General features: G+C 39.7%; 1 protein-coding gene across 2 annotated transcripts in view; it reads right to left on the bottom strand.

Moving 5' to 3' along the window:
• The window catches only part of LYN (LYN proto-oncogene, Src family tyrosine kinase), a gene marked incomplete at its 5' end in the record, with an annotated part of 50295 nt that overhangs the window by 7870 nt on the left and 17020 nt on the right, over positions 1–25405 (bottom strand). Inside the window, 10 exons of one of the 2 annotated variants that reach the window (XM_082302295.1) lie at positions 171–324; positions 7696–7772; positions 9286–9468; positions 15861–16013; positions 17340–17489; positions 18987–19090; positions 19196–19294; positions 19749–19854; positions 19947–19995; positions 21239–21375. In XM_082302295.1, the coding sequence (XP_082158421.1) occupies positions 171–324; positions 7696–7772; positions 9286–9468; positions 15861–16013; positions 17340–17489; positions 18987–19090; positions 19196–19294; positions 19749–19854; positions 19947–19995; positions 21239–21370 (1207 nt within the window). Of the gene's footprint in view, positions 1–170; positions 325–7695; positions 7773–9285; positions 9469–15860; positions 16014–17339; positions 17490–18986; positions 19091–19195; positions 19295–19748; positions 19855–19946; positions 19996–21238; positions 21376–25405 lie in introns of those variants that run through there. The other variant, XM_082302296.1, reaches the window with a different exon arrangement.

Below are 25405 nucleotides of genomic sequence, written 5' to 3'. Positions count from 1 at the left end.
CAGAAAGGTTATTGGTTTCTTTTATTCGTTTTAGAAGTTGTTGGCATTGGAATGCTGTCCCTAGGAAGCTGTTAGGGCACTTTCTGTCCTTGGTAACCGTATTTCTGTTAGACACAGCCTCACTGCCTCCCAGAGGCTGAAGCTTTAAAGACAAAGCTAAAGATACTCACCTTCCCTCGCTGTGTATTCATTGTCTTCGATGACTCTCGCTAGTCCAAAATCAGCAATTTTGCACATCAGTAAGTCTGAAACCAGAACATTCGCTGCTCTCAAATCTCGATGGATATAATTTTTTCTTTCTATGTATGCCATCCCTTCTGCAATCTGTAACCAAAAGAACAGCTACTTTGATATGTCAATACCATACAGCTCCATTAGCACGTCTGACCCCTCTTTCTTCAAAGGTATCAGCAAAACCACATTTATTCATTATTGGTGTCTTTGGTGCATTTTTTAGATGGAAGCTAGGAAAGGGAGGATTGCCATGGAAAACCTATGTGCAGATCCAGTCCTGCAAAACTCTGCTTACAGTAGCAGCTCTGAAAGAATTATTTGGGTGAATAACAGCTGGCAGGATTAGATATGTATGAAAGACATTTCCTGAAACAGAATCTTGAAAAAAATGTTCTTAAGATCTCTATTAAAATATCCTCTTTCCTAAATTATTAACCAGTTTATTTTCTAAATACTAAGAAAATAGAAGGAATTAATCACTTAGGATACAGGTGTTCTGATGAAGCAGGTACTGATAAAGTGCAGAGAAAGTTAAAAAAACCCAACAGTTTCCTATTTACCCAGAATAGGCCTGGACAATCAGGAAACAATTACTAAGATAGGGGAAACAACTTTATTCTCCTCTACAACAACATGTACCTGTTCATACATGCGGAGTGTTTGGCAACAGCCAGCACTCAGATAGTATCATAAGTAAATATAATCTGCATTTCAGCAGTCCAAATTGATTTCCAAACCAAATTAAAGAGGATTAATATCCTCAAAATATGCACAGGGGATGATTTTTTTTCCACACTACCTTTTTTTTTCCCTGAAGAAAAACATTTTCGTTTTCAGGAAAAAAAAAAAAAATTGAAAGAGTAGTTTCTAAACTCATAGTAATAAAACTGAAGTGTAGACTGTACTCTGTCCAAAATTTAAGAGGAGCTAAGAAAAAAGAAAAAGAAACCCCATGCTTGGGAGCCATCGGTTTTTATCTTCCTTGCCAGCATGTTGACGGCACATTCCCAGCCAAGGGCCATGGTTCCACCTGTGCCACAGGTACCTCTCTGGGATGTCTGCAGGTGGGGGACAGACCCCTCTTGGCCACATGATTTGGGGAACAGCCAAGTCCTCAGATTTGCCAATGGAGGAGCAGTAAAGCAGTGAGGGTGCTTCACCAGTGCCAGTCCCTGGCACCTTCATCACAGGCTCCTTCCTCTCCACCTCAGGAGCAGACAAGTGCACAGATCCCTCCCCAGCACCAGAAGTGCTCCTTTCAGCTGTGCAGTAAAGCAGGCATGAGCAGCTGGCCAAATTTGAAAAGAACATTAACATCACTTCTGCTTATTCGTTTTTTAAAAGTCCCCAAGGGGTACTGCCAGGGCACACACTGCCACCACTTACAACACAAAACTACACAGTCTTTGTTCCTCTTTTTCAGTTTAAGCAATGGAAAAATAGAGCCACTTGCCCTCCCACTTCCTTCCACTGCAAACTTCTTCTTACAGTCAGATATATTCTTTAGAGAAGTGTGATATTGCCCTTGTACAATGCAGGGGGGTTCTCACACTAAACCAAGAAGAAACCCTGATGAAGAGAATGAGCAACACCTGCATTTCACATTTTCTAGAAATAAATAAAGCATTTAATAATGAAAGAAGTAACTACTAGTGAATAATTGCCACAGAGAGTTTTTTAGGGACTTACTGACACAACAGAAGAGCAGTATTTAATTTAGAGTCTGCTCTGCCTCTCTCTCCTCCCCATGCCATTACTTGGGTTTGGGGAGGAAGCAGAGACGAATGGGAAGTTTTTGCTGTAAGATTGATGCTGAGTTTGGACTGGTCAGCATGGCAGAGACACCCAAAATGCAGACAGGTCTGGTAATACCACCAGAAATACATCAAACACCACAAGCACCTTCTTCCCTGCACAGATTTAACATTTGGGTAAACTGCTGGATAGGGAATGAAGAATCACTTCACAAAAGAAACATCTGTGATAGTAATATTTATTTTCCAAGTCCAACCAAGAAAAGCCATTGAAAGACCTTACTTTCTCTTATTTGTGCTAGATTCACTGAAAAATGCAGAAGATTCCAAAATAGGAAAAAATTAACAGCAAGGAATTTTGAACGGGAGAAGGAGGGGAAACACAGTGACTAAACAACTGAATTCACACATCTGGTCACACTAAACCTTTGCTTATAGAAGAAGAAGAAAGAAAAAAATTGAGATTTTTTGATTGAGGGAATGGGTGTCAGAGCCCACGTGATAACTTCTAACGATTATTGTTGGGTTTTCATTGCCAAATGAAATGTTAATGCTAGAGAAATTCATATGAACAAAAGAAAATTAAAGCCTTTTTCCCCTCTCTTTTAATGATCATTGGTACCTGTCAAGACTGTTCAGCTACACGTAACTTCTATTCAGGAGCAGGATGGGAAAGCTAATTTGGGCTTCAAGAACAGGTTTTGTGGCCTTTAAAAGAGAATTCTGCCTACACTGCACAAGCATTACTGCCAAGAAGGAGCAGTTCCCCATCACCTTTAATGAACCACTGACACACTTTCAGAAATACCCAAATTAAATCTTTTTAAAAACAACCCAAACAAATCTCTACATACTAGGAACTATGCACCCAGGGTAGGAATGAAAGGAAAGTGCTCCAGGAGAAATCCATCCCTCCATAAGCCAACCTCTGTAAAGCTTCAGCTGAAAGTCGCGATGGGTGTGGGACAGTGGCCTCAGAGCTACTCCCAGCTGCCCATGTGGGCTGCTCGGGCCCACAGCTTGGTGGGATGCTCTTGCCAAACAGGTGAAGCAACCCAAAAATCAGACTGGAATGAGTTCAAAACACTTAGGGTAGACACAAACATCCTGTTGGTGCACTTTAAGCAGAGGAAATAATGGAGCATACCCTGAGTTCCGCGCTGCCTTAAATCTGGTAATTCTCTCACTTCCTAGGGAGAAGCCTCACTACAAACCGTCTGCAGCTTTGAAAGGTTTGAAGTGGAGGTGCTATTGATCTGGACAGGGCTGTTTTGGTCTGGGATCAACCTTTCAATAACTGTACCTTTCAATAATGTCCAGATGCATAATAAAATAAAATTTACTTTTTGATCACAGAGTTTTCAAAAAGACACTTCATCTTCACGTGACTCTATGAAGAGGGTGTAGACCCTTTGTATCTGGCCACTGGAAACTGTTGCAAAAGACACATATCTTCAAATGATACATCAGTGTAATGACAATTTTCAGTTCGCAGCAGTGCTTATCCTAAAGGTGAAGTCAGGAAAAGTTGCAAAATCATATTCCTCTAGCCCCAGTCAAGCAGCTATGTAGTCAAAGCAGACTCACAGGGAAAAAAATTGTTATAAAAGTAATGTATATAATTATGCACTGGAACGTTAGAGTGTATCATTAAAAATCAAAGAAGCCTGAAAAGGAATATGCAGTGGAAATGTCACAATGCCAAATGAGATTTTAAATTAATTGTAATCTAGGTATGACTTTCTACTATGACTTTAAAAAAGAGGGTAGAGAGGGATTAAAATACTGCATCAAAAATCTCTATTAATTTTATTCTAAGTTTACTATTATTTCAATGGCACTGTAGCCTTAGAAGTCAGAAAGAAGTTTCCAGTCAAGCTGTAGATCACAGAAGAATTAATGAAAGTACCAGCACTGCATGGGGAAGAAGAAAGACTGTTTTTAGGACAAAGCTTTGACCCTTTCGAAAGTTATGAGTTTGTTTAGTAAAAACAGGTATCATTTTCCTAACCACAGCCACTATGCATGTGTGTCCTACATGGAAGAGAACGGATTTGCATAAGAAGCAGGAAGAGTTTGCACACACAAAAGGTTCATTGAATTCGTGTCACGCACTTCCAGCAGATCTCATCAAACAGGAACAATTATGAATTCAAGAAATGTGAAGGAAAGAAATTGAGGCTCTTCTGGTAAATTGTCTCTGGGGCACAACAGAAACCAACTCAAAAAAACCTGAGTTTTCCTGTTGCTTTAGTGCTGAAGGAGGCAGGCTGGTACTGACTTCTACAGGAGGTGCCACAGCTCTGCTCTGTACTAAAGCAGATAGTATGTGCTTGAAGATATGTTTACAAAACTCAGTTTCCCTTAAATCATTCTCATTTCAGAGACTTCTAGCATTCATCTCTAATGGATAAAACTGTCTTTGCCAGGGCATATCTAACACTAGATTCCCCCAGCTCCTACTCACATGCGCTGGTTGAAACACAAGAGATTCTTCAGCTCTGTCAGAGGGCAGGTTGCTTTAGAAACTGAGCTGGACCACCTTCCTAGCACTACCTTCTTGCCATCTTCTCCACAAACTTAATTTTATAAATCATGACCATTACTACAGAAAGAGACCCATCAAAACCCAGAATCCACAGCTCTAAGTTAAAGTAGGCACCAGATGTAAGCCTAACCCAGTAACAGCTATCTCTGCCAAAAATGGCCATCAGCAGGTGTGTTCACCTAACTAGACAGCAAAGTCAGTATATTAGAGCAGGAATGTATTTGATCACTTGCTTGAAAAACCCTTACTTTTTAAAAGTTGTTTATTTCACCTAGAGGAGCAGTCCTCATTTTGCAAAGTCAGAATGTTTCACCTCTAGCAAACACATATTTTTTGCAAGACTCTTCAAGGCAAAGGCGTAATGAGCTCAGTGAGTGGGGCACTAACCAAGAGCCTGGCAATGCAAACAACAACCCACAGTGCTCTTCACTTGGAAAATCAGCTTCAGCTGGGGTTTTCCTACACAAGTACCTGTACCATATTCTTTAGCCAGCTAATAGTCACAGAGACCACATCCTCCTCTCCCTTTCTCCCATTCCCAGTCCCTCCTGTGTCATGTAACATCGCAGACATGTGAAGGCAAAAATAGGTGAATGCTCAGCTACCATTTCTTGCATTTTCAGTACTCCTGAGAAGCTGGGATAGCCTGGCAAACTGCCCTGCCAGAATGGTGTGATCAGAGAGTAATGAAGAGCTCAAGCATGTGTCCACCAGAAAAAAAAAAAAAAAAGCCTGATCTTTTTTAAGAACTTCACCACAAGCTTCCCTCCATGTTATTTTTAACCTCTTCTGAAACATCTCTCCAAATTTCTTTTGCCTTAGCTCTGCAAAGAGGTTAACATCACTTCTGTAAGAATAAATGAGCGTTCCATTTATACAAACCAGAGTCACACCAAAAATACTACACACATTTTGTGTTCTCCTTTATACACAGCCTACATTCTGGAAAAGTGTGATCCACAGGTTACCTCAGCAGAGGTCTGAAAAGATTTTTGTCCATCTTTTGCCCTAAAGACCCATCAATTAACATTCAGACTGTCAGAGAAGACTGGTGGAACATCTGTGTTGTTTAGAGGAAAATCTCTGGTCTGGAATCACACACATGCAGCCTGCAAGTCTATTCCACACAGCCCTGTTATCACACAGTGGCATTAAGGGCTCTTTACAAATGTGCTCAAAAACCCTACAAATTCCTTTCGTAAGAAAAATCCTGGTATCCCTGTTCCAAAGTTTTGTTTGGGTCTCAGCCAGAAATCCTCAGAGAGGCATTCCTGAACATCCCTTTTGCAAGGCAGACTCAGGAATTTCTGTTGATGGTCTACATCTTATATGACAAGAGGGACTTCTCCTATCACCTGTGAAGCACAAGGTCCTGGCCTCTGGGGCCAAGGGCAGGAACTGGCTCTGAGAGGTTGCTGTCAGATCAGGGTGACAAATGATGTCCCTTTGAAGTGACCTGACCTTCAAAGCTTTGTGAATGACAATCTCTGGCCCCTGTTATCTTGAAGTGATTTACCCAAGTTGTACACAGAGTTGCTCTCTAGTTCAGTAACCTTCTTAAGCCTTAAATTTCTAAAAACACAGTATTAATTTAAAATGAACACAACATCCTTAACTCCAATAACAAGGTCTTCTGTGAAACCACGTGTGCTTTTCTCTCCACATCTCAGGTCTCCTTTCATATCACTGCTCACAGATATTCTTTTCTCTCTTGAATTTTACACACTATTTTCAAAGCTACCTTTTATTTTCTTTTCTGTCCACTATTACTCATCTCTTCAGACCGTGACCTGAGATCCAGCAGGTTTTCCACATCTACAAAGCTTTTATGCCACTAAAAATAAATTCTCAAGGACAAATTACCCAAAGAGTTTGGAAAATTTAGAGAGCCTACAGCCACACTAAACCAACAATTACAGCAAAAATAGCTCTTTCATGGAGTCTACATGAAATAAAAATCTATATTTGATATACTGAACATCTGTATAAGGATATGTGATATATAATATACTATAGAATAGAATAGTTCCAGTTGGAAAGGACCTCCAGTGATCATCTAGTCATCTGCTTGACCACTTCAGGCCACTTTAACCAAAAGGTACAGCATGTATTAAGGGCATCGACCAAATGACTCTTAGAATATGATAGGTTTGGGGCATTGATCCCCCCTCTAGGAAGGCTGTTCCAGTGTTTGACAATTCTCTTGCTAAAGAAGTACTCCTAACATATAATCTTATAATTATTTGTATAGCAACAATTACATAAAACATTTACATAATACTGTGAATTTTTGGTATAAATCTCTAATGCTTTATTACATCTTTTAATATTTTCCCATCTTTCCTCATGAGTTATAACAAGTTAACATAATAGGGTACAAGAATCTGCAAACTCTTGTGCATAAAAAACCTACCTCAAAAGGTTGGTTTGAAATAACCTACCAGAAATGCCATAATTACCTACTACTAACATGAAATACAACCTGCAAAAGCAGAATTATTACTCTACTTTTGTTACATGCCTCCCTGGACACCTAATTCTGATAACTGCCCAAGACAGAACACCGGGCTCTGTGACCTTTGGTTCAGGCTTTGACACACAAATTGCTCTGGAGTCTCTCTCTTCAGGTTTCATTTAAGACAGAGATAACTTGTATAGTTTGAAACAAACATCCTGGTTCATAAATCATGTACTAGTACCTGAAACACCATTTCATAATAGTTTACTAAAGAACTTGAAATCAAGAAGAGTACACTGAAGTTAAGAGGAGTTTGACCAGTTAACCTAAGAAGTAAAAAATATGACACATTTATTAACACTGAGGGTATCTGCTAAGTGAAAACTCACAAACTTGTCCTTACACTTTCAACTTGTAGCTGCTTAAATTGAAAGCAGCCTTTTCACAAAAGAAGGCAGCTGGGTGCTGCTGCCATCTAAGCAGGTCACGAGCAGTATCTACGAGTTAAGCCTAACCACATATTCCCTTTGAAACCTCTTTTATCCATTTCCTCCTTTCAAATAACCATATTTAATAAAAATTTATTTGTAACTTACATTTTTTTAATGCAAAAATTCCTTAGGATAAAATGGCCCAGTGCAAGTTTCAGACTCTGAGAGGAATAACCCCCATTAATTCTGAACATATTTCTTAAACTTTACCTGAGCAGAGAAGTCGATTAGCTTTGGAAGCAACAATTTACTTCCTTCCTCACTCTTCAGAAAATCCAGCAAACTTCCTGTTAAGATAGAGGAAGATTAAGCCAGTGCAGCTTATTACAAAAATAAAGGTCACATTATTTCCCCAGTTTTCTGGATCACAAAACTGATGCAGTGAAGTGTTTTGATGTATTTTCAAGTTGACTACAGTAAGACAGTCTCTTTGCATGATTTAACAACAGGAACACCCAAATCAGAATGTCAGACATTCAAGTTCTGCCATTTTCCAGGCTGTAGAAAACTCCCATCAGACCATCCCTCAGTTCAATGGTGTTGAGTTTGATAAGTAACCTACTCTATGGACCATCAGGAAAGCTGTCAGGAGAATCACCTACATCAATCCTTTCCAAGTGCCTCAACTTTTGTTCATGAAGTTACCGGCAAAATTGCTTGAAAACAGAACAAAACAAGAAAAACTACCACCCAAGATAATCTGAGAAGGAAACTTTGCAGATTTTGTGTAGTAATGCTCTATAAAGTCCTTTTCTAGTAGTGCAGCCATCCTTGCAGGACCGTTTCTCATTCATTTTATTACACACACCTTTATCAATTCAAGGACCGCAATAAGGCAATTCCTGAGGTTTGTTTAAATTGCCTTGCTATGATACCAGAAACACAAGTTAGGTAGGGAGTCCAAAGGAACTGGAGTTATTCTGGGGGTTATCCTCTAATTCAGAAACAATTGAAAATGCTGCATTTAAGAAAATGTAAAAATGGTTTATCTCACAAATGCAGCAATGGATCATAAAATTAAAGCCTTAGCCCATCTTAAGGATAAGTGCTCCTTCCCTTAATATCTGAATATTCAAAAAAAAAAAAAAAAAAAAAAATATATAAATATATATATCATTCCTTTCTTTAAAAAGAAAGGGAACTAGTTTAGGAGAACCAGAAGAGTTCACTAAAATACTGCTTGCAGATTGTTGTGGTTTAACTCCAGCCATCAACCAGGCCCCACGCAGCTGCACACCCACTCTCCACCAGTGGGACTCCCACCAGGGAGGGAATCGGAACGGTAAGAGGCAGGAAACTCATGGGCTGAGATAAAGACAGATTACTAGGAGAAGGAAAAGCAAAAGCTGTGCACACCAGCAAAGCAAAACAAGGAATTAATTCACTGCTTCCCACGGGCAGGCAGGTGTTCAGCCATCTCCAGAAGAGCAGGGCCCCATCATGTGTAATGGTTATTTGGGAAAACAAACACTGTCACTCCAAATGTGCCTCCTTCCTCCTTCTTCCCCCCACTTTACATACTGAACATGATGCCATCTGGTCTGGAATATCCCTCTGGTCAGTTGGGGTCACCTGTCCTGGCTCTGTCTCCTCCCACCCTCCCATGCACCCCCAGCCTCCTCACCAGCGTGGCAGCACGAAAAGCAGAGAAGGCCTTGGCTGTGTGTGAGCCCTGCTCAGCAACAACGAAAACATCTCTGTATTATCATCACTGTGTTCAGCACAAACCCAAAACACACTGGGAAGAAAATTAACTCTACCTCAGCCCAAATCAGCATGCAGATCCAATGTTTTTCTCACCTTTTGCCATGAATTCTGTTATAATATAAATAGGCTCTTCTTTGGTCACTACAGCATAAAGCCTAACAAGCTTATCATGCTGAAGTGTTTTCATGAGGTTGGCTTCCTCCAGGAAGGCTTGCACAGACATTGTTCCAGGCTTCAGAGTCTTCACAGCCACTTTTGTACTGTTATGATAGTAACCTACAAGGAGGGAACACGGTCAGTGCACTTGAAATCACTCTGCACCCCACAGTGTCCCGACTAGCAGGAATTTGTAAAGCAGGTGAGGTTGGATTCCAGGAATAGCTAAGAGCCTGAAAGCAAGTGCCAGATGTAGCACAAATATTTATGCTAGAATTCCATTTTATTTTGCAACTTATACAGCACTACAGAGAAAAATGATCCATTCCCTATTTTTAGAAATCAGTTATCTAAAAAAAAATAAAGCAAGCAAATGATCTTACTTCATACCAAGTTTCTTTTCACAAGTAGCCCATAAAATACTTGGTCATGTTTCAATGAATGTCCACTCAAACTGCCTCAGAACAATAGAGCCCAAGGACCGACTGCAAGATTCTGAAGTATCTTAAATCCCATGATTACACTTATTTAATGCATGCCAGTCTCATGCTTATAATCCTTCCTGTAACCCTTAGTGCTGAAATGGAGCATTACGGGAAGGTGCAGTCAAATGGTTCTCGTGACCAACAGGGACACGCTGCCAGGACTGCAATCCTGCAGTATTCAGCACAAGATTTAAAATGTGATAACTTCTTATCACACAGCCCATGCCAAGACTAGAGGAGACTGCGGCTGTCGTTCATTTCTCTGTTTATCAAACCTTCTAATGCAACATTCTAACTATATAAAGAGAAACTATCAGTAAAGAGAAAAGCAGTGAATGATTTTCAGATTTAATGTTTCCCAAACATTAAATAAATGTTAAAATAGCATTTAAAAATAGAGTAGCAAGCACTGATCCTGAAGTTTATCTTGTGAAGTCATTTAATTTGAAAAATAAAGAAATTAAAGAGAGAGAAAGAGGGATATAAATGCAACTTTTATCCCCCACCATACCCATTGCAACACTGTAGAAATATTTCTCAGAAGAGGTAAAACTTTCATGACTCAATGAAATAGCCTCATTTCCTTATTCAGCAACAATCAGAATCATCACCATGATGGACACACCTCTAAACTGGAATACACCATTTCCTTATGCTATTTATCATCCAGCAAAAGAAATCAGTGGTAAAGCATGGACCTAGTTTCCATATCTTACGTGATCGCTCTAACCACTGCATCTTTTTTGAGAAAAGCCACTATGCCAGTCACAAAATATTCACCTGCATGATTATTAAATCTATTTTTCCAAACATGGGCAGATCAAAACATAACAAAGAAATTTCTTTAAATTACCTAATAGTAAGAAATTACAGCTACAGGTCAAATTTTCTGTTAAAGCTCAGGTATACAGTTTATATCTGTCAGAACAACAGATATTAAATATACTTCTCTCTGTTTAAGAAGTAGAACGATTATTTGTAGAATTTCTAATATTCTATCCATACCCTAAAACAGAGCATGAGCTTCAGTCTCAATTTGTTGAATTCTCTAGTGAACATACTAATTAATACAGCATTTCTGTGAAGCACTTATGACCAAAACACTTAACATTAACTATGTAACAGTATTTTACATTCCCTAAAGATATCCATCCAACTCGGCACTTTCTTACAGAAAGTTTGCTTTACTACAACACCTCTGTGACACTGAGGTTTTCTGCGGTAAAAAAAGTCTACCCTGACCCTCTGGTGGTAACACACAAAACAAATAGCTGGTGAGAGCAGTAGAGGTAACTGATCTTGATTTCTCTCCGGTTCATTTATTTCATCAGGTATTAGGAGGGATGGGACAGCAAAACAAGGTGGCCATTAACTCTATGAGCATGCTCTAACAGCTCCAGAAGAAAATACACTTCCAAAGCACATATTACTTATATTCTAATTCAGAGATTATTGAATAAGAGAATCTTTTACACCTGAGATGCAAGCAAGATGTGACTCATTAATAAAATACACCATAATGGCTGCATTTGCCTTGTTAACTTTCCTCTTAGCCCTGCTTGAGAATTCTCTTTATGGATTATTAATACCACAGAGCATCATGATTCACATCATATCAGTTCACACCAGGAATAAAAATGCATAAAACATAGACCCTGCTCTTGCAGTGCTGCTCTGGTTCATCACATCACTAAAGTAGCTGCCCAGATGCACTGAACTCCATGCTCTAAAAACCTTTCATACCATGGCAGGAAGTGAGTCTCTTTGCAGTTTTAGCTACTGTTACAAATCAAATGTGAAGCAAGCAATAGTATGAAAGTCTGAGGAGTGTGTGATGATGTCTCACACAACGAGACATGTTCTTCTCTACGTGTTAGAATGGAATTCTCAAAAAAATTTAGTGTTTCAGGTATTCATTTTGGAGTTGATTACTATTATTTTGACAGAGTAGTATCTTGCACAGCAAGGTTGTCCCCAGATACTTTCATGGGCTTAAACAGGCCAAGATGTGATACAAACTTATAATAGACAATTGAGGTTGAGCCTACTATTTCTGAACAGGACTGAAGATGGACAACTTTGTGAACAAGCCTGTAGTATGCAGCTTTCTCCTTCCTCTACTTTTGCAGTAGTTCCCTGCAGGGTACACTGGGAACAACTTGTTTGAGTTGTGGAGGTATGACACTGCTAGAAGGCAGATAATGGCTGGAGCAGTTACTATTGGAAGAGGTAGTGGGGAAGAGACTGAGGAACAGCAGCTTCTCTGCATCCATTTGCATGTCAGCACTTCACTCCTTCACCTGATGCCATGAAGATTTTTTGCCTTTTCTTTTATACCCCTGTTATACCTTTTTTATAACTTTTGTATTTCTAGTGCTTTTTCTTTACATATTTGGACTTGTTTGTCAAGCTAAGAGACTAAACATTTTAGAAGCTTCGTATCTAGGGATCAGTGTGCCTCAGACCTCAAGGTCCTCTCCAGAACACATTCTATAAATTAAGACAGAACTATCCAGGGGACGGCTCCTTGGGGAGGGGACTCATTTGAGCCTCTCATTGGGGAATCTTTGATAGATATGCTAATTAGTAAAACCTAGAATGTTATACCAGATCTTTTAGCGGAGGCATTCATTTGATGCATATGACCTGGACGTGTGCAGCTAAAGATCCTTAAAATAAATACCAAGATAAAATCCCTTTCCCCCTTCTAACTGTGTATGACTCTTGATTTTTAAGACCAGGAAAAGGCATCACACCGACTGCAGCCATCCTTCAGCTGCAGAACAGAATAATGCAGCAGTGGCTCCGTTTCTCACTCGTCTCCACGCAGCCCATTAAATGTGAAGGCAGAAAGCCCAGGCTGCAGCATTCTAACCACTTCCATGGTGCAGTGCATGAAGTGTGAACACAACTCTATCATGCTGTTTCTGTCCATCAGGTCAGCACAACTGATGACCAAATTCACACGTAAACATTAACTCAGTAGCCTCAACCCAGAAAATCTCTATAAAATGTGTAAAATGGCACTTGTATTGATAGACAAAACCGGAAAACCGATACCAACTTTTCCCTGTGTAATAGCAATGCTTCAGAGATGGAGGAGTTTCACTTGGCCATTCCATAATACAGATTCTCTGCACAGGTCATCCAGGAACACAGCCAAGTGCTTGGGGCACATGGAGGCCTGCTTTTTGTTCCTAGGTTTTTCTTAATCCTTCCATAATATAAGTTAATTTCCTCCAAAATGTTCAAGAGGAAGATGTCAACATGGAAGCCCAGAAAGTAGTTCTGGAAATACTAAAAAGAAAATACTATAAAAGACATACTTGCATATCTTCACGTTGCAGTATCAGCATTATCTCTATATTCCCATATCTCTCAAAATCGCAGAAGGGAGCTGCGGAAGGCGTCTGTGTCCATCACCCCCAGAGGCACCAAGAGATGGTTGTCCAGGATTGTGTCCAGTTGGCTTTGGGTTCTCTCCAAGAATGGAGACACCACAACATCTCTGGGCTTGGGCACTCACATAGTGAGTGTTCAGAAGGAACCTCCTGTGCTTCAGTTTGTGCCTGCTGCCCCTGGCCCTGCTACTGGGCACCACTCAGAAGAGCCTGGCTCCATCCACTTTGCATACCTCCTTCAGCTATTTACATACACTCATAAGATCCCCCTGGGCCTTTTCCAGGCTGAACAGTCCCAGTTCTCGCAGCCTTCCCTCAAAAGAGAGGTGCTCCAGTCCCCTCATCATCTTTGTGACTCTTTGCTGGACTTTGTCCAGTAGCTGTACATCCTTCTTTACTCAAAAGCACAATTCCTCTGAGTGGGACACTATTTTCCCTCTGAAATTCTGAGTATCCTTTATCAAGAAGAAATTTATTTAGTAATTAAACAATGGACCAATATTTCTCTCTAATTCACACTGTGCCTGAAAAATAATTTTGTTCTCTGTGACGAGGCAGTGTAACAACCAGCTCTTGAATTAGGAGAGCATAGCAACCAGGTTATTTCTCAGTACCTCTACATAACTCCCCAAGTCCCTGGGTGATCATTACAATACACAGTGTTTGCTGACACCCTGCATCACACAGCTGACTTAATATGCTTTTCCAGCTTGAAATTCCCTGGTTTTAAGACTAACCATGCTCCTGATTTGAGAGGATCTGTGCCATGCAAATCATCTTCTTTCACTTCAGAAAGAAAGCAAAGAAGAGGAAATGCAGCGATCGCTTTCACAGTACATTAGTTTTTCTCACAGTGCAGCAATTCAGACATAGGGTTCAGGCCCAATTTAGATGTTAAAATAATGACACAAACAAGAGGAAGCATCTTGAAGCAGAACACCTTTTTAAAGTTTTATTCTTTTCTGTGTGTATGTGCTGAAGCATTCACTTCTCAAAATTATCTGCATTTTCAAGTAGGTGATTATCTCCTACCACAAAGTCTTCCACCGTGTTTCAGTGTAAGTTAAACATTTGTTGCCCTGCTTCATTAGACAGAAATAACTGCACAATGGTTGACACTTGTCCTGACTAGTATCTAATTGTCATTCATGTATATCATAGCTAGAGGGTTTCTTAAGCCTTTTCTCGTGAAGGCAGATAAAAGGCTGAACTTGGCTATATTATATGATATTAAAGAGATGTGTTGCTTGCACTTTTTATGTGATTTATTTTTATGTGAAGATTGCACCTATGACTGAATTACAGCTTTCTGATTGACACTGTAGTTGTGTGTGTGTAATTTGCCACTCAAACAGCACCAGTCTGTTCTTTGCTTTTATAGATGAGAGCATCTCTTCAAAGCAATGACTTTCCTGTCAGACTGACACATCCCATGGATTATCAGAGACCCTTTCATAGTTTTGTGTCTTCTAGCAACCCTTGGGATACACTTTCAAGATGCTCAGAAATGCTCTGCTTATAGAATTTTAGGCCTTAAAATTGATAATAATCATCATCATCACCATAATCTGATCATTTATTATAACTGTAACAAATTTATTTCTATTTAAACATAGAGTCCCAAAAAGGGATTCAGGGAAAGGTTAAGAGAATGATTTGGCCCGAAGAAAACATCTTAATGAAGATTTTGGGGGGAAGATATAGCTTACCTCAAATAAGATGGTAACTGGCAAAAGTGTGTAAGCAATGAATAGTGCACAGAGCATGCAATAAGGAAGCCAAAAGAATACTCTGATGTCAGAACAGACAGCATTTCACAAGCAAGATGATGAAATCATTTTCACAGAATGTGACACTGGGCATAGCCCCTGGCCAATAGGAAGTCACTAAGGCTGAGGAAATACTGCTTGTAAGCCAACAAAGCAGGTTATTCAGGTTACAATAATTAATGCTAACATTTTTCTGCTGGGTATATATTAATGTTTACAACTTGTAAGTCTTATGACAGTTTTATTACTTGGGTCTTGCCTGATGATTCAAGGTATGGGCTGTTCAATCTCTAGTCTTCTTACTACATAAATCACCTACTCTCTGAGCAGCACACTGGCAGACAATACTCTTGGGTTAAGTCTGTTCCCTTTGTTCACCCAGTATTGCAGTACCATGCACTGCATTGCAGGAGGCATCTTCTTCACAAATGGACAATGAAATCTTTATATACAATTCACTAAAAGACATTGTTTCTTTTTATTTCATGTTCTTTAACACTTTCTGATTTGAAACAAAGTTCTGAGAGGCTCATCCATTTTGAGATTCAGGAGCAACATCTTACTATAACCTTCTATTTCCACCTCAAAACATAACAAAAACTCTATTGTCTTGGACCTTCTAAATTACAGGGCTTACTCACAATTTTTTCCTTTAAAAGACACCAAGAGGATTTGTTCCACTTCCTTGTCAGGTATCTACCTCCTTTTACAAGCACCCTCTCCTCACAAGAAGGTGTATTCTGGGCCTGATTTTGCTTTTTTACAACTATATAGGACCAGGTTCATGTCCACTATTTTTTTTGAATGACTGAAACTTCCTTCAGAGTTAAATGCTCATTTCAAAAGAATAAACTTACCCATCCAGACTTCTCCAAACTGACCAGCTCCAAGTTTCTTCACTAATTTAATTGATTCCCGTGGAATTTCCCATGCATCTTTATCCCATGGTTTTTGAGGTTTGGGACTAATACAAGCTTTTTCCAACTTTCTGCATAAGCCATCTGATTGCCCTGGTGTTCAAAGAAAAAAAAAATACAAAATACGTTACACTTCTGTGCCTCGCAACTCGAGACAAACATGGCTTAATTGCAGGTGTGCACTAACCAGCCCACAATAATGTTCAAAATAATGAGATGCTATGATGAAAATGTAGCCTTTTTGGTGCTTTCACAAAACTTTAAGTGCCTCCGATCTGAAATTTGGCATACAGAAACAAATTTAATAAAGAACTACCACACACATCTGGTTACTGTCAGATTATTAAGGAGTTTTAGTACAATTTGCACCAAATAAGTACAATATCAGATCTTATTACTGACACTATGTTGATTAAGATGCACATTAGAGTCAGGTTTGGGACCTGTGTTCTGAATTTGCCATTAAATTTTCTTGCAACATGATTTCAGACAGATGTGCATGCAAGCATAAGTAGGTCAACATTATTTTTTCTCCATACACTGACCAGCTATAGCTTTTATATAAATGTTGAATAATTCTCAGGTTTTCCAGCTGTGCTGAACACCTAGCACACACAGCTAACTATTCAGAAAAATTTCATGGCCACGTCCTCAGAATGGCTTTGAAAAATCACCATGTGATTTTATGTCCTACCTTTTTTTGTCTTGTCTTTCTTCCCAGTTACAAGATAAAAAACCTGTATTTTGGAGCTATCCAGCAGGAGGTTATGCAGAATGAGAAGTCAGTTTTGCAGCTAAAACACAGGTAAGCTTGCCCCTTCCTCTTCCCCCCATTTGTTTTTTTAAATAAATATGTGCATTCTATGTGGGTGCAATTTTATTTCTTTGAAGTATATGGAATATTTCTTCCTTTAAAAATAAATAATTAAACCAATACATTTTCAGGAAAAATAAAACCAGTTTCACACTCAACACCAGGTACAAGATGACATTCAGAAGTCTATATGTATTTCTGCTAAAATAAATTACTAAATAATTACTAAATAAATTAAAATATAATAAAAATATTAAAATAAATTATAAAAAATTACTCTTAAATAAAATATTATTTACAAGGCAGGAAATTCTTATTATAGCTTCACATCACCCTAAGTTTGATGAATTGTTTTATAAAGCCAGTCTTCATTTCACAATGGTATGCCACAGAGCAACCATCATTAGGTCTGGTTGTGATAACAACAATACTTGGGTTCCAATCAGTTTTACTTTATATTTGATAACATGCATGCCCAAGTTACTTAGGAAAAAAAAAAAAAGAAAAAAGAAAAACTTTGAAAGAAAAGAAGAAAGCATTTATTTTCCTTCACAGGAAATAATGACTGCATTCTATTAAGTAATTCACTAACTGATCTAACTTACTTTGATAATGTTTGATCATATCATTGATGTTAGGAAAAGTTATTCTTGGAGAGATGTAAAATCCTCCATTGTCTAGACTCCTGATTTTGTAGTGCTTAATAACATCACCATGGTCCGGATCATAGTCTCGTATGGAGAGAGAATAGCTGCCTGTGGATAAAGAAGGAATGATCATTAACACACAGCAAAAATCTACATTGTCCACACATGCACAGCTGAGCCTAAGAAAATTGCCATGCTGTCTGCTTTTCTTTTTACTCCCTTATTTCCTCAAAAAGCATTTTGCAATGAACAGGAGGAAGTTAGCCAATAGCCAGCCCTGAACCAGTCACCAAAATGCTTACAGTCACACTTTCTTTTTCAATCTTATTCAACAAATTCACACGTTTCATATTCCAGGCAGCTCCACATTCAGTGCCCAGTTTTGCGGAAAGTCCCCCAGCTTGAGTAGAAGTGGCTGGGAGAGCAAGTCCAAGGCTGTGACCTTATTCAAACAGAAGCTGAAATTTGGAGATCAGCATTTTGAAAAAGGAACATGCTGGTTGTCATGGGCCAGCTAGCAAAAGGAGAGTTTGGAGATGGCTTGAGGCATGCAGGAGGGACAGCAGACCTGTTGATCTGCTAGATCTGTTGGTCCCTAGGCAGTCCTACGGAGCCTAACATCATCTGGGATTTCAGTTGGGGCAGGAGAGCATCTACCCTTAGCTACAGCACTCTTTGTTTCTTCTACTTGTGCAATTCTTGTCCATTTTCAAAGGACAAGAAACCATCTTACCCCCTTATCTCTCCTCACACACATAACCAGTGATACTGGAGGGTTCTTTGCCTTGCTCTCAGGACACCATGTAGAATTTAGGAGTTTTCCTTTGAGAACTTCATTTAGGAGTCTTCAGCTGAGAGCACAATGATATTGGGCCCATTACAGAGTGATACCTAGTCAAGCACTAGGGCCAAAAAAGCTACTCTCTGGAGTGGAGAGACATGATCTGCTGAAAGGCTTCATGTGTCCTCCCCTGGAAGATGCAGTGTTACAGCATCCAGCTGGAATATCCATCCAGACTACTGTCAGAGTCCAGAGGCTGGGGCAGGACTTTCCATGCTCTCCTCAAAGTCCCAACTGAAGAGCCTGGAGACTCCACTAAACTTTTCAGCCCAAAGTGCTCTGTTTACAGCACAGAATTTTACTAAAAAGCTTTCTGAAAAGACTCCCACTACACTGTAGAAATGAAAACCCTCATTATGCACTAACTACAATTTTAAACTTGTAGCAACGGATACAGACCCAATAATGGAAGACTATAGAATGCAGCAGCTACTACTACAGTAACATGTCTTTCAGTAAAGGAGTCACAAACATTAAGAAGAGAAAAGATGCCACTTCATCCATCGCTGTTGTCAGTGTAATCACACACATACACTTTTTTTTCCACCCTTATTGCAACTTTGGGTGTTAGCCTGCAACTCTCTTCTCTCTTTTTCTGGTAATTTTCTCATTCTTCTCACTCCTGCAGAAGTGCAGAAAATTCACACAATAGGATGCACTGCGACTACTCCACACCCAGTGCCACCTGATGCCAATTTTTGTGTACATTGACTGCATCGTTTTATCTCTATATCAAACCCAAAGTAACCCACCCCAAACCCTACCTTTTAATGTTTCACTTTCTCTGATAAGGAAAGCTCCAGGACCATTTCCAGGAGCCAGGAGTTGTCTTTCAGCATCTTTTCGGGTTATGTCTTTGAAGAACCATCTGAAAAGTATTTCAAAGAGTTAGAACCACCTCTTTCCCCACCCACGAAGGATACACCACCGGGGTGAAGAAGCTTGCCAGTATTTGGGGACTAGGAGAACTTACTCTTCTGTTTCCAGGGTGTTTACTTTTGCTACATAGTTGCTGGGAATGAAACCTTCTTTTCTTGTTGTGAGAGATTTTGCTCTCCACCATTCTCCGGATCTGAAAAACAGAAACAGTAGTATCCACAGGAAAGAAAAATTATAAATCATTATTTAGGTTCTAGTCTGCTGAGAGATTTGCCCAGGCTGGAGAGAGATGCACAACCTTTCCTCTGAAGTCAAGCCCCTGAGAAGCCATTGTGTCCACTGGATCAATGTTTGGTCACGTTACTGAGGGCAGCTGCCAACCCAGAATCATAGACTCAAGAACAGTTTGGGTTAGAAGGGACCTTAAAGATCATTTCTGTCATGGGCAGGGATGCCTTCCACTGCAGCAGGTTGCTCAAAGTCCCATCCAACCTGGAACAACTCCATAAAGCCTTTGTATTATCACATGTAAGGGAGCTCACTTATCATTCATACACCCATGATATGAGTAGGAGATCAAAGCTCTGTAGAGGGAATCAGATGAGGCCAAAGAAAATCTGCAATACAACCAACATTGTCATACTTACTCCTCAATAACTTTCAGTTTTTCTCCTTTTTTGAAGGACAAGTCCTCTTCATGAATGCCTTCATAGGGATACAAAGCTACAACAATGACTCCATGCTCCTCTGCATCTACAAAAGTACAAAGACAAAGGCAAGTTCACATCACTTTGCAGGCTGACATGGGCACTGCATGCAGGTGTGAGATTTCTACAGAAACATACCTTGACTGACAAACCTCTGTCCTGGTAAGAGCTGTGCTTCTGCATTTGCCTACAATAAAATATGTCTTTAGTTAAGCAGTTTTAGGTCTTTGTGGTGATCTTAAATTACAATTACATGCTATATAGCTGCCTTGGTATCATCCCATATGTCTTAAATTAAAAGGAAATGCTTGGATTTTTCCCCACCATTCTTCAATATATATATTATATATATAAACATATATTATTTATAAGACAATATAAAAATAAAGTAAGTCCCCTCTAGATTTTAAATTGCGTAGCTCAGACCTTGTGAAGGTACGGCACAAGCTGTGGGGAGGAAATTCACAGCTTTGAGACTTCTGCTGAAGAGGCTTTAGGTAAGGCACTTAAGCAGGAGACTTATTATCATGTAGCTGTCATGCTAAAGAACTACAAGCCTGGTTATTCCACTAAGACTGTGCAAGAAAAATAAAAGAGTAATTAAAAAAAAGGTAGTTTGTGATGTGTGTTCACTGGCTGAGAGCACACTGAGTTCACTGTGTCAGCTGGTGAAAGAGGAGAGAAGGGAGCCATTCACACCCGCAGAGAGCAGGTCCCTGAACAAGGGCAGTCAGGAGACATGGTTTCCTCAGCACAGCAGAGAAGATGGGGGAAAAAAAAGGTACCAGTCACACTGCAAATTAGCAAACCCTCTTGGTACCCAGCAGGATTCCCAGTCCCAGCACCCTCCCTTTCCAGTGCCAGACAGCACACATGGAACACATTAGCCTGTTCCTCCTGCAGCACCGTGCTGCTCCCTTCACCACTGCACCCTCCCCTCCCATCCTTACCTACACACCTCATGCAAGGCTGAGTAGTGGCCTTCAATGAGCAAAGTTGACTAGAGCTGGTAAAGAATGACCCATGATTACTTCAGCCTTTGAATGGAATAACCAACACCTGGATCCCACAGCTATTAAAAACCGAACACTGATGCTTTTAGAAACAGATCTAAACTAATTCAGGTTTTCTAATGTCATCTAGCATTCTTCTACAGACATAATTATATCTCCTCAAGCGCTGCGAAGTTACTTTTTTTAATGCAGAAAACATTTTTTTATGACAAACATAAAGTAGCAAACCACCATGTTTTAGTTTTTATTCCTCTAGGTACTAATTCATTGAGGGTGTACTGCACAACACTAAAAGCCCAGTTGTGGATTAATGATCATTTGAATTTCTCCATGCATATGCTTTGGATTGAAATTTAAGTTATGCCAGTCATGCTTTGTTCTTGCTACAGGAATTCTCTCCTGAGACTATCTACTTACTGGCCTTTGCTGTTTATTGGACGTTGGATCCCTCACATAAATAGTTCGTTCAGTTTTACGTACTGGTTGATTCTTCAAATCTAGCCCATCTCCATGCAGATTCTCTTTCCTTTTTGATTTTATACATCCCATATTTCCTGTTGAAATAAAAAAGGTATTAAACAAAATCATTGTGCTGTAAACCAAGCCCTTTCCCATGAAATCATCTGGGCTACATAGTAAAAATGTGCTTCCTTTTCATACAAATAGCTCATGGGAAAAACCACTGAAGGTTAGGACCACACACCTACTGCTCTTTTCTGTTGCAAAGCAAAGAAACAACCTCATCTCAACCCACAGATGAAGTAAATAGTTATTTACTATTTCCACATCTTCAGATTTTATATTTTCTCCCCAGTCTACCCTTCCCTGCCTAAACTCCTTATATCTTTCTGATACTTCTCTGAGCTTTGGAATAGATATAACACAAATGCAATTATTGTAGTGATAGCTTTTATCTGTATATTTTGAAGAAAAGACAGTTTTGGAAGACATTGGAAAAAATTCCTGTCCAAATTACGAGAACTGGAGCTGGAACTAGCAATGCCTGTACCTCCCCACTTCATTTTGCAGATGCCAGTCTAGCAGGGAGCTCTGATTCAAATATCAGCCTCACATGAGGCTGATGACTTGTGCAGTCCCAGCTCCATGGCAGACACTGCTACTGTGACCTTCAGTAATGCATCTCCTTGTTCACGCACGCATGTTACAGCAGCCTAAAATATGTGTGTGCCAGCGATGGCAAATCACCACACAAGTATTTCTTCTTCAGTATAATTTAGAAGGCTAGTCCTTCTCTAAGGATGTGCATCCATACTAAATCAGATGAGATACAGCTGTTAGCATCGACATGACTGGAACCTGGCTGCTAACCCCATGATACAATTACACAGTACTCCAGCAAATATATATGCAACATTATCTCTACATTCCTCCCTCTGAGGAGAGTAATTATACTTACTCTTCAAAGAATCCACTATGAACGCTTTTCAACCCTCTCCTTCCTTCCTCTCTCTGTCCTTTCAGGTCAGTGCTCTAATGCTAGGTTCACAGTCACATTTTCCCTTGCAGGCACACAGTCTCACTCCCCCCTGCCCTAATTAATCTTTAAAGCCAGTTCTTTGAACAACAATGTAAAACCTAAAATAAGAGCTCAGCGCAAACATGGCTCAAGTAAACAAACACAGCTGGAGAAGCTAAAGCAGATTGTAACACTCTCATCCCACTTTTACCTTCATTTCTAGGATAGAAAAGGTCATCATAGTGAACAGGTAAAGTAGTAGTAGAAGTGTTCACTGGCAGACACAACTGTTTCAATGCGACAGTGAATTTGTACCTCCCTGCAGGTACAAATATTAACCAGACTGGTCTGGGTTCATATTAAGACTCACACTTTTGTAACAATACTTATGATAAACACAGTTCTAACTGATTACAAAAGTAAACCAAGGCAACAAGCAGTCCCACATAGCAAGTCTCAACTTCCATCATCATCTTCATTTAATGTCCTATCCTGCCACTGAGGAAGCACTACATAATGACTCATGCACTGTCCTACCCACAGGCTGTTTTCTTCTAAATATTCCTCTCCTATCATTTCTGCAAATTATCTGTCACCTACTGCTAACAAGTTCTGGATGCCCCTAAATTTTCAGCAGTGATGGAGTGAACTGTGATACTCGTTTAAAGCAGCATTAGAACCCATTGCTTCCCTTCTCGTCTTCTCTTGGAATAAAAGGAACCCTGCAGAAAGTCAATAGGCACTGACCAGGCAGAGAATAGAGTTTCCTCTTCCTGATCATCAACATTTCAGTGTTTCCATACTTACTTGAAAGCACTGGAGCACATCTTCATGCAGGAGCTTCCCTTAGAAGCAAATATCTTTAACGCTGAATTTTAATGCTTTAATTTTTTTAATGCTTAGCTCCATGTGGGTTACATACTAGTTGTTTTGCAATACTGAGAAGGATTTTAAAATTTATTTATTTATAAATGGGTATATAGATGACTCTTGTTCTGTCATTAATGGTTCATAGGAAATTTCTGTACACCCACAGTCAGACTGGTGTTTGCAAACTCACCCTAGACATCAGGAAGCCCAGTGTTTAATTACCTGCTGTATCTGCAAGATCAGGTATTTATCCACTTAAGTGCTAACCTTTTTGCTCTTGAATAGTTCTGCTTCTACAGAACAAACAGCTGAAGTGGAGGGCATGAAGTAATTTAATCTTAGTTGTCAGCCAAAAATCCCTTTCCCTAGTCCTGTAAGAAAGCTGAGCATATCTTTAGAGACTGCAGCATGCTCAGTGCCAGTGTAAACTCAGAGAAAAGCATTTTTACTCAGATTTCTTCCTGCAGCTGAAAGCACATGAACAGCTGTAAGTTAAACCTGCTGTGAGGCTGTGCTGTTAAGGTCAAGGTTGGCATTTGTTCATGACAGTAACAACAACGGATCAGTAATGCCTATGTAGAGGTGCTTTGAAATCACACGGAAGTTTACTTGATGTCATGGGAAATCACACAAGCACAGTTTGTGAGATAACCCTTGTGATGACTTCAAACAAAGAGAAGGTCCTGAGCCTCGTCATGAAGAACTGTTTTTTCTGGGTTCTTTTCCTCATAGAGATGGAAGTCCAGTCCCCACAGGATTTAGCTAGCTCAACACGAGCAAAAAGCCCCAAGAGTTGGTGCTGAAGCCCGTAGCTGGTTCAAGGGGGTTATTGCCCCTTTTACTCCAGTATAAACCCAAGGATTGAACGTTGAGTAGGAGCCAGTCCATAACAAGAGTTTACCTAAAGGTAAGCCCCACACTGTATCCTCCCAAAGCAGTCCCATTCTTGCACTCCAATTCTGCTCCATGACACGGATTACAGCTTAGCATGTGGGCAACTACTTCAGGAGTGGGATCCTGACCTAACTAAAATGCCAGTGCAGGGAGGGGGAAGTTCATTCATGCATAAATTAAATATTTCACTTGGTGCAAAACGTTTATTTGCCTAGTGCTCTGTTGCTGTGTCACAAGGAAGTGTTTTGTGCAGATAAAAAGAGAAAGAGAATACAGTAAGTAAAGAGCAATACAGAGAGCACAGCATCACTACAAACCAAACTCCATTATTCTTTATCAGAGACTAAAATAATTGATACATCAGAGAAAATGCTGCCAGTCCCTACTCAGATGTTTCCCATTCCAGCAGCTCTGCAATAGACAATACTTCATATTCATGCTTTTCATTTATTGTCCTGTCCACACCTCTAGACATGAATGATAAACGCTGAAATAAAAGAAATTCTATCTAACATGGCTGCTAATCTTTATAAATCGATATCTAAAAAAGTAACAGCTTCTCCTTTAACAAAGAGCATACTGTAGTTCATGGCTAAAAGGTAAACACAAGTTTAGGTTAACAGCTGCAGCATGGTGACAAAAATCTAACTTCAGGTACCCTTCAAAAAGCCCCAGGGGCATTCATAAGGGCTATCACACAGAGCCTCTGCAGCAGGTTTTTCAAAGACACTGATTTTGATGTCTACATTTGCCTTGAATTTTCCTGAATCCCCTATTTCATCTTGCTATTACAGCACTTGGGTCTTAATTCCAGAATGGTTTGGGGGGAGTGGAAGTCATAAAGTAATGCAGCATTCTTCCAGGGTTAATAGCTGCTGTCTGTCCCCAAAGCAGAATTGCTTTACATGAATTTTTCTACACTTCCAGCAGAGTAATGTGTCTAAAGTCACAATATTTCCTACTGAAAGCAGTCAAATTTCGGGTGACCACCACCTTTCCATCCACCATCAGCAGCATTTGAGGTTTCATTTCCTCCCAGTGCTTACCCTTTGTATCATCTACAAAGGTGATCTCATTTTTCATTTTGTTTGTGTTCATAACCATTCTCTTCCTTGTGATTTTGTTACATATGACATATATGGTGCACATTAGAAATTATTTCCTAAAAAACCCACCTGACATGTCTGGTCTTTTCTTGATCAAAGTCATGTCTTCATGAAAATGATTCTCAAATCTTCACAGATTATACTTTGGCTTTTCCAACAATAAAGTAACTTTTAAAATAATTAGAACTACAACACTGAGCATATGAGCTCTATTTTATCAATAAATATGTATTTTAT

Source organism: Coloeus monedula, assembly GCF_965178545.1.
Source record: "Coloeus monedula genome assembly, chromosome: 1".
Classification (NCBI taxonomy): Eukaryota; Metazoa; Chordata; class Aves; order Passeriformes; family Corvidae; genus Coloeus; species Coloeus monedula.
Note: the sequence above shows the minus strand (reverse complement) of the source record. Positions and strands in the feature narration are given on the sequence as shown.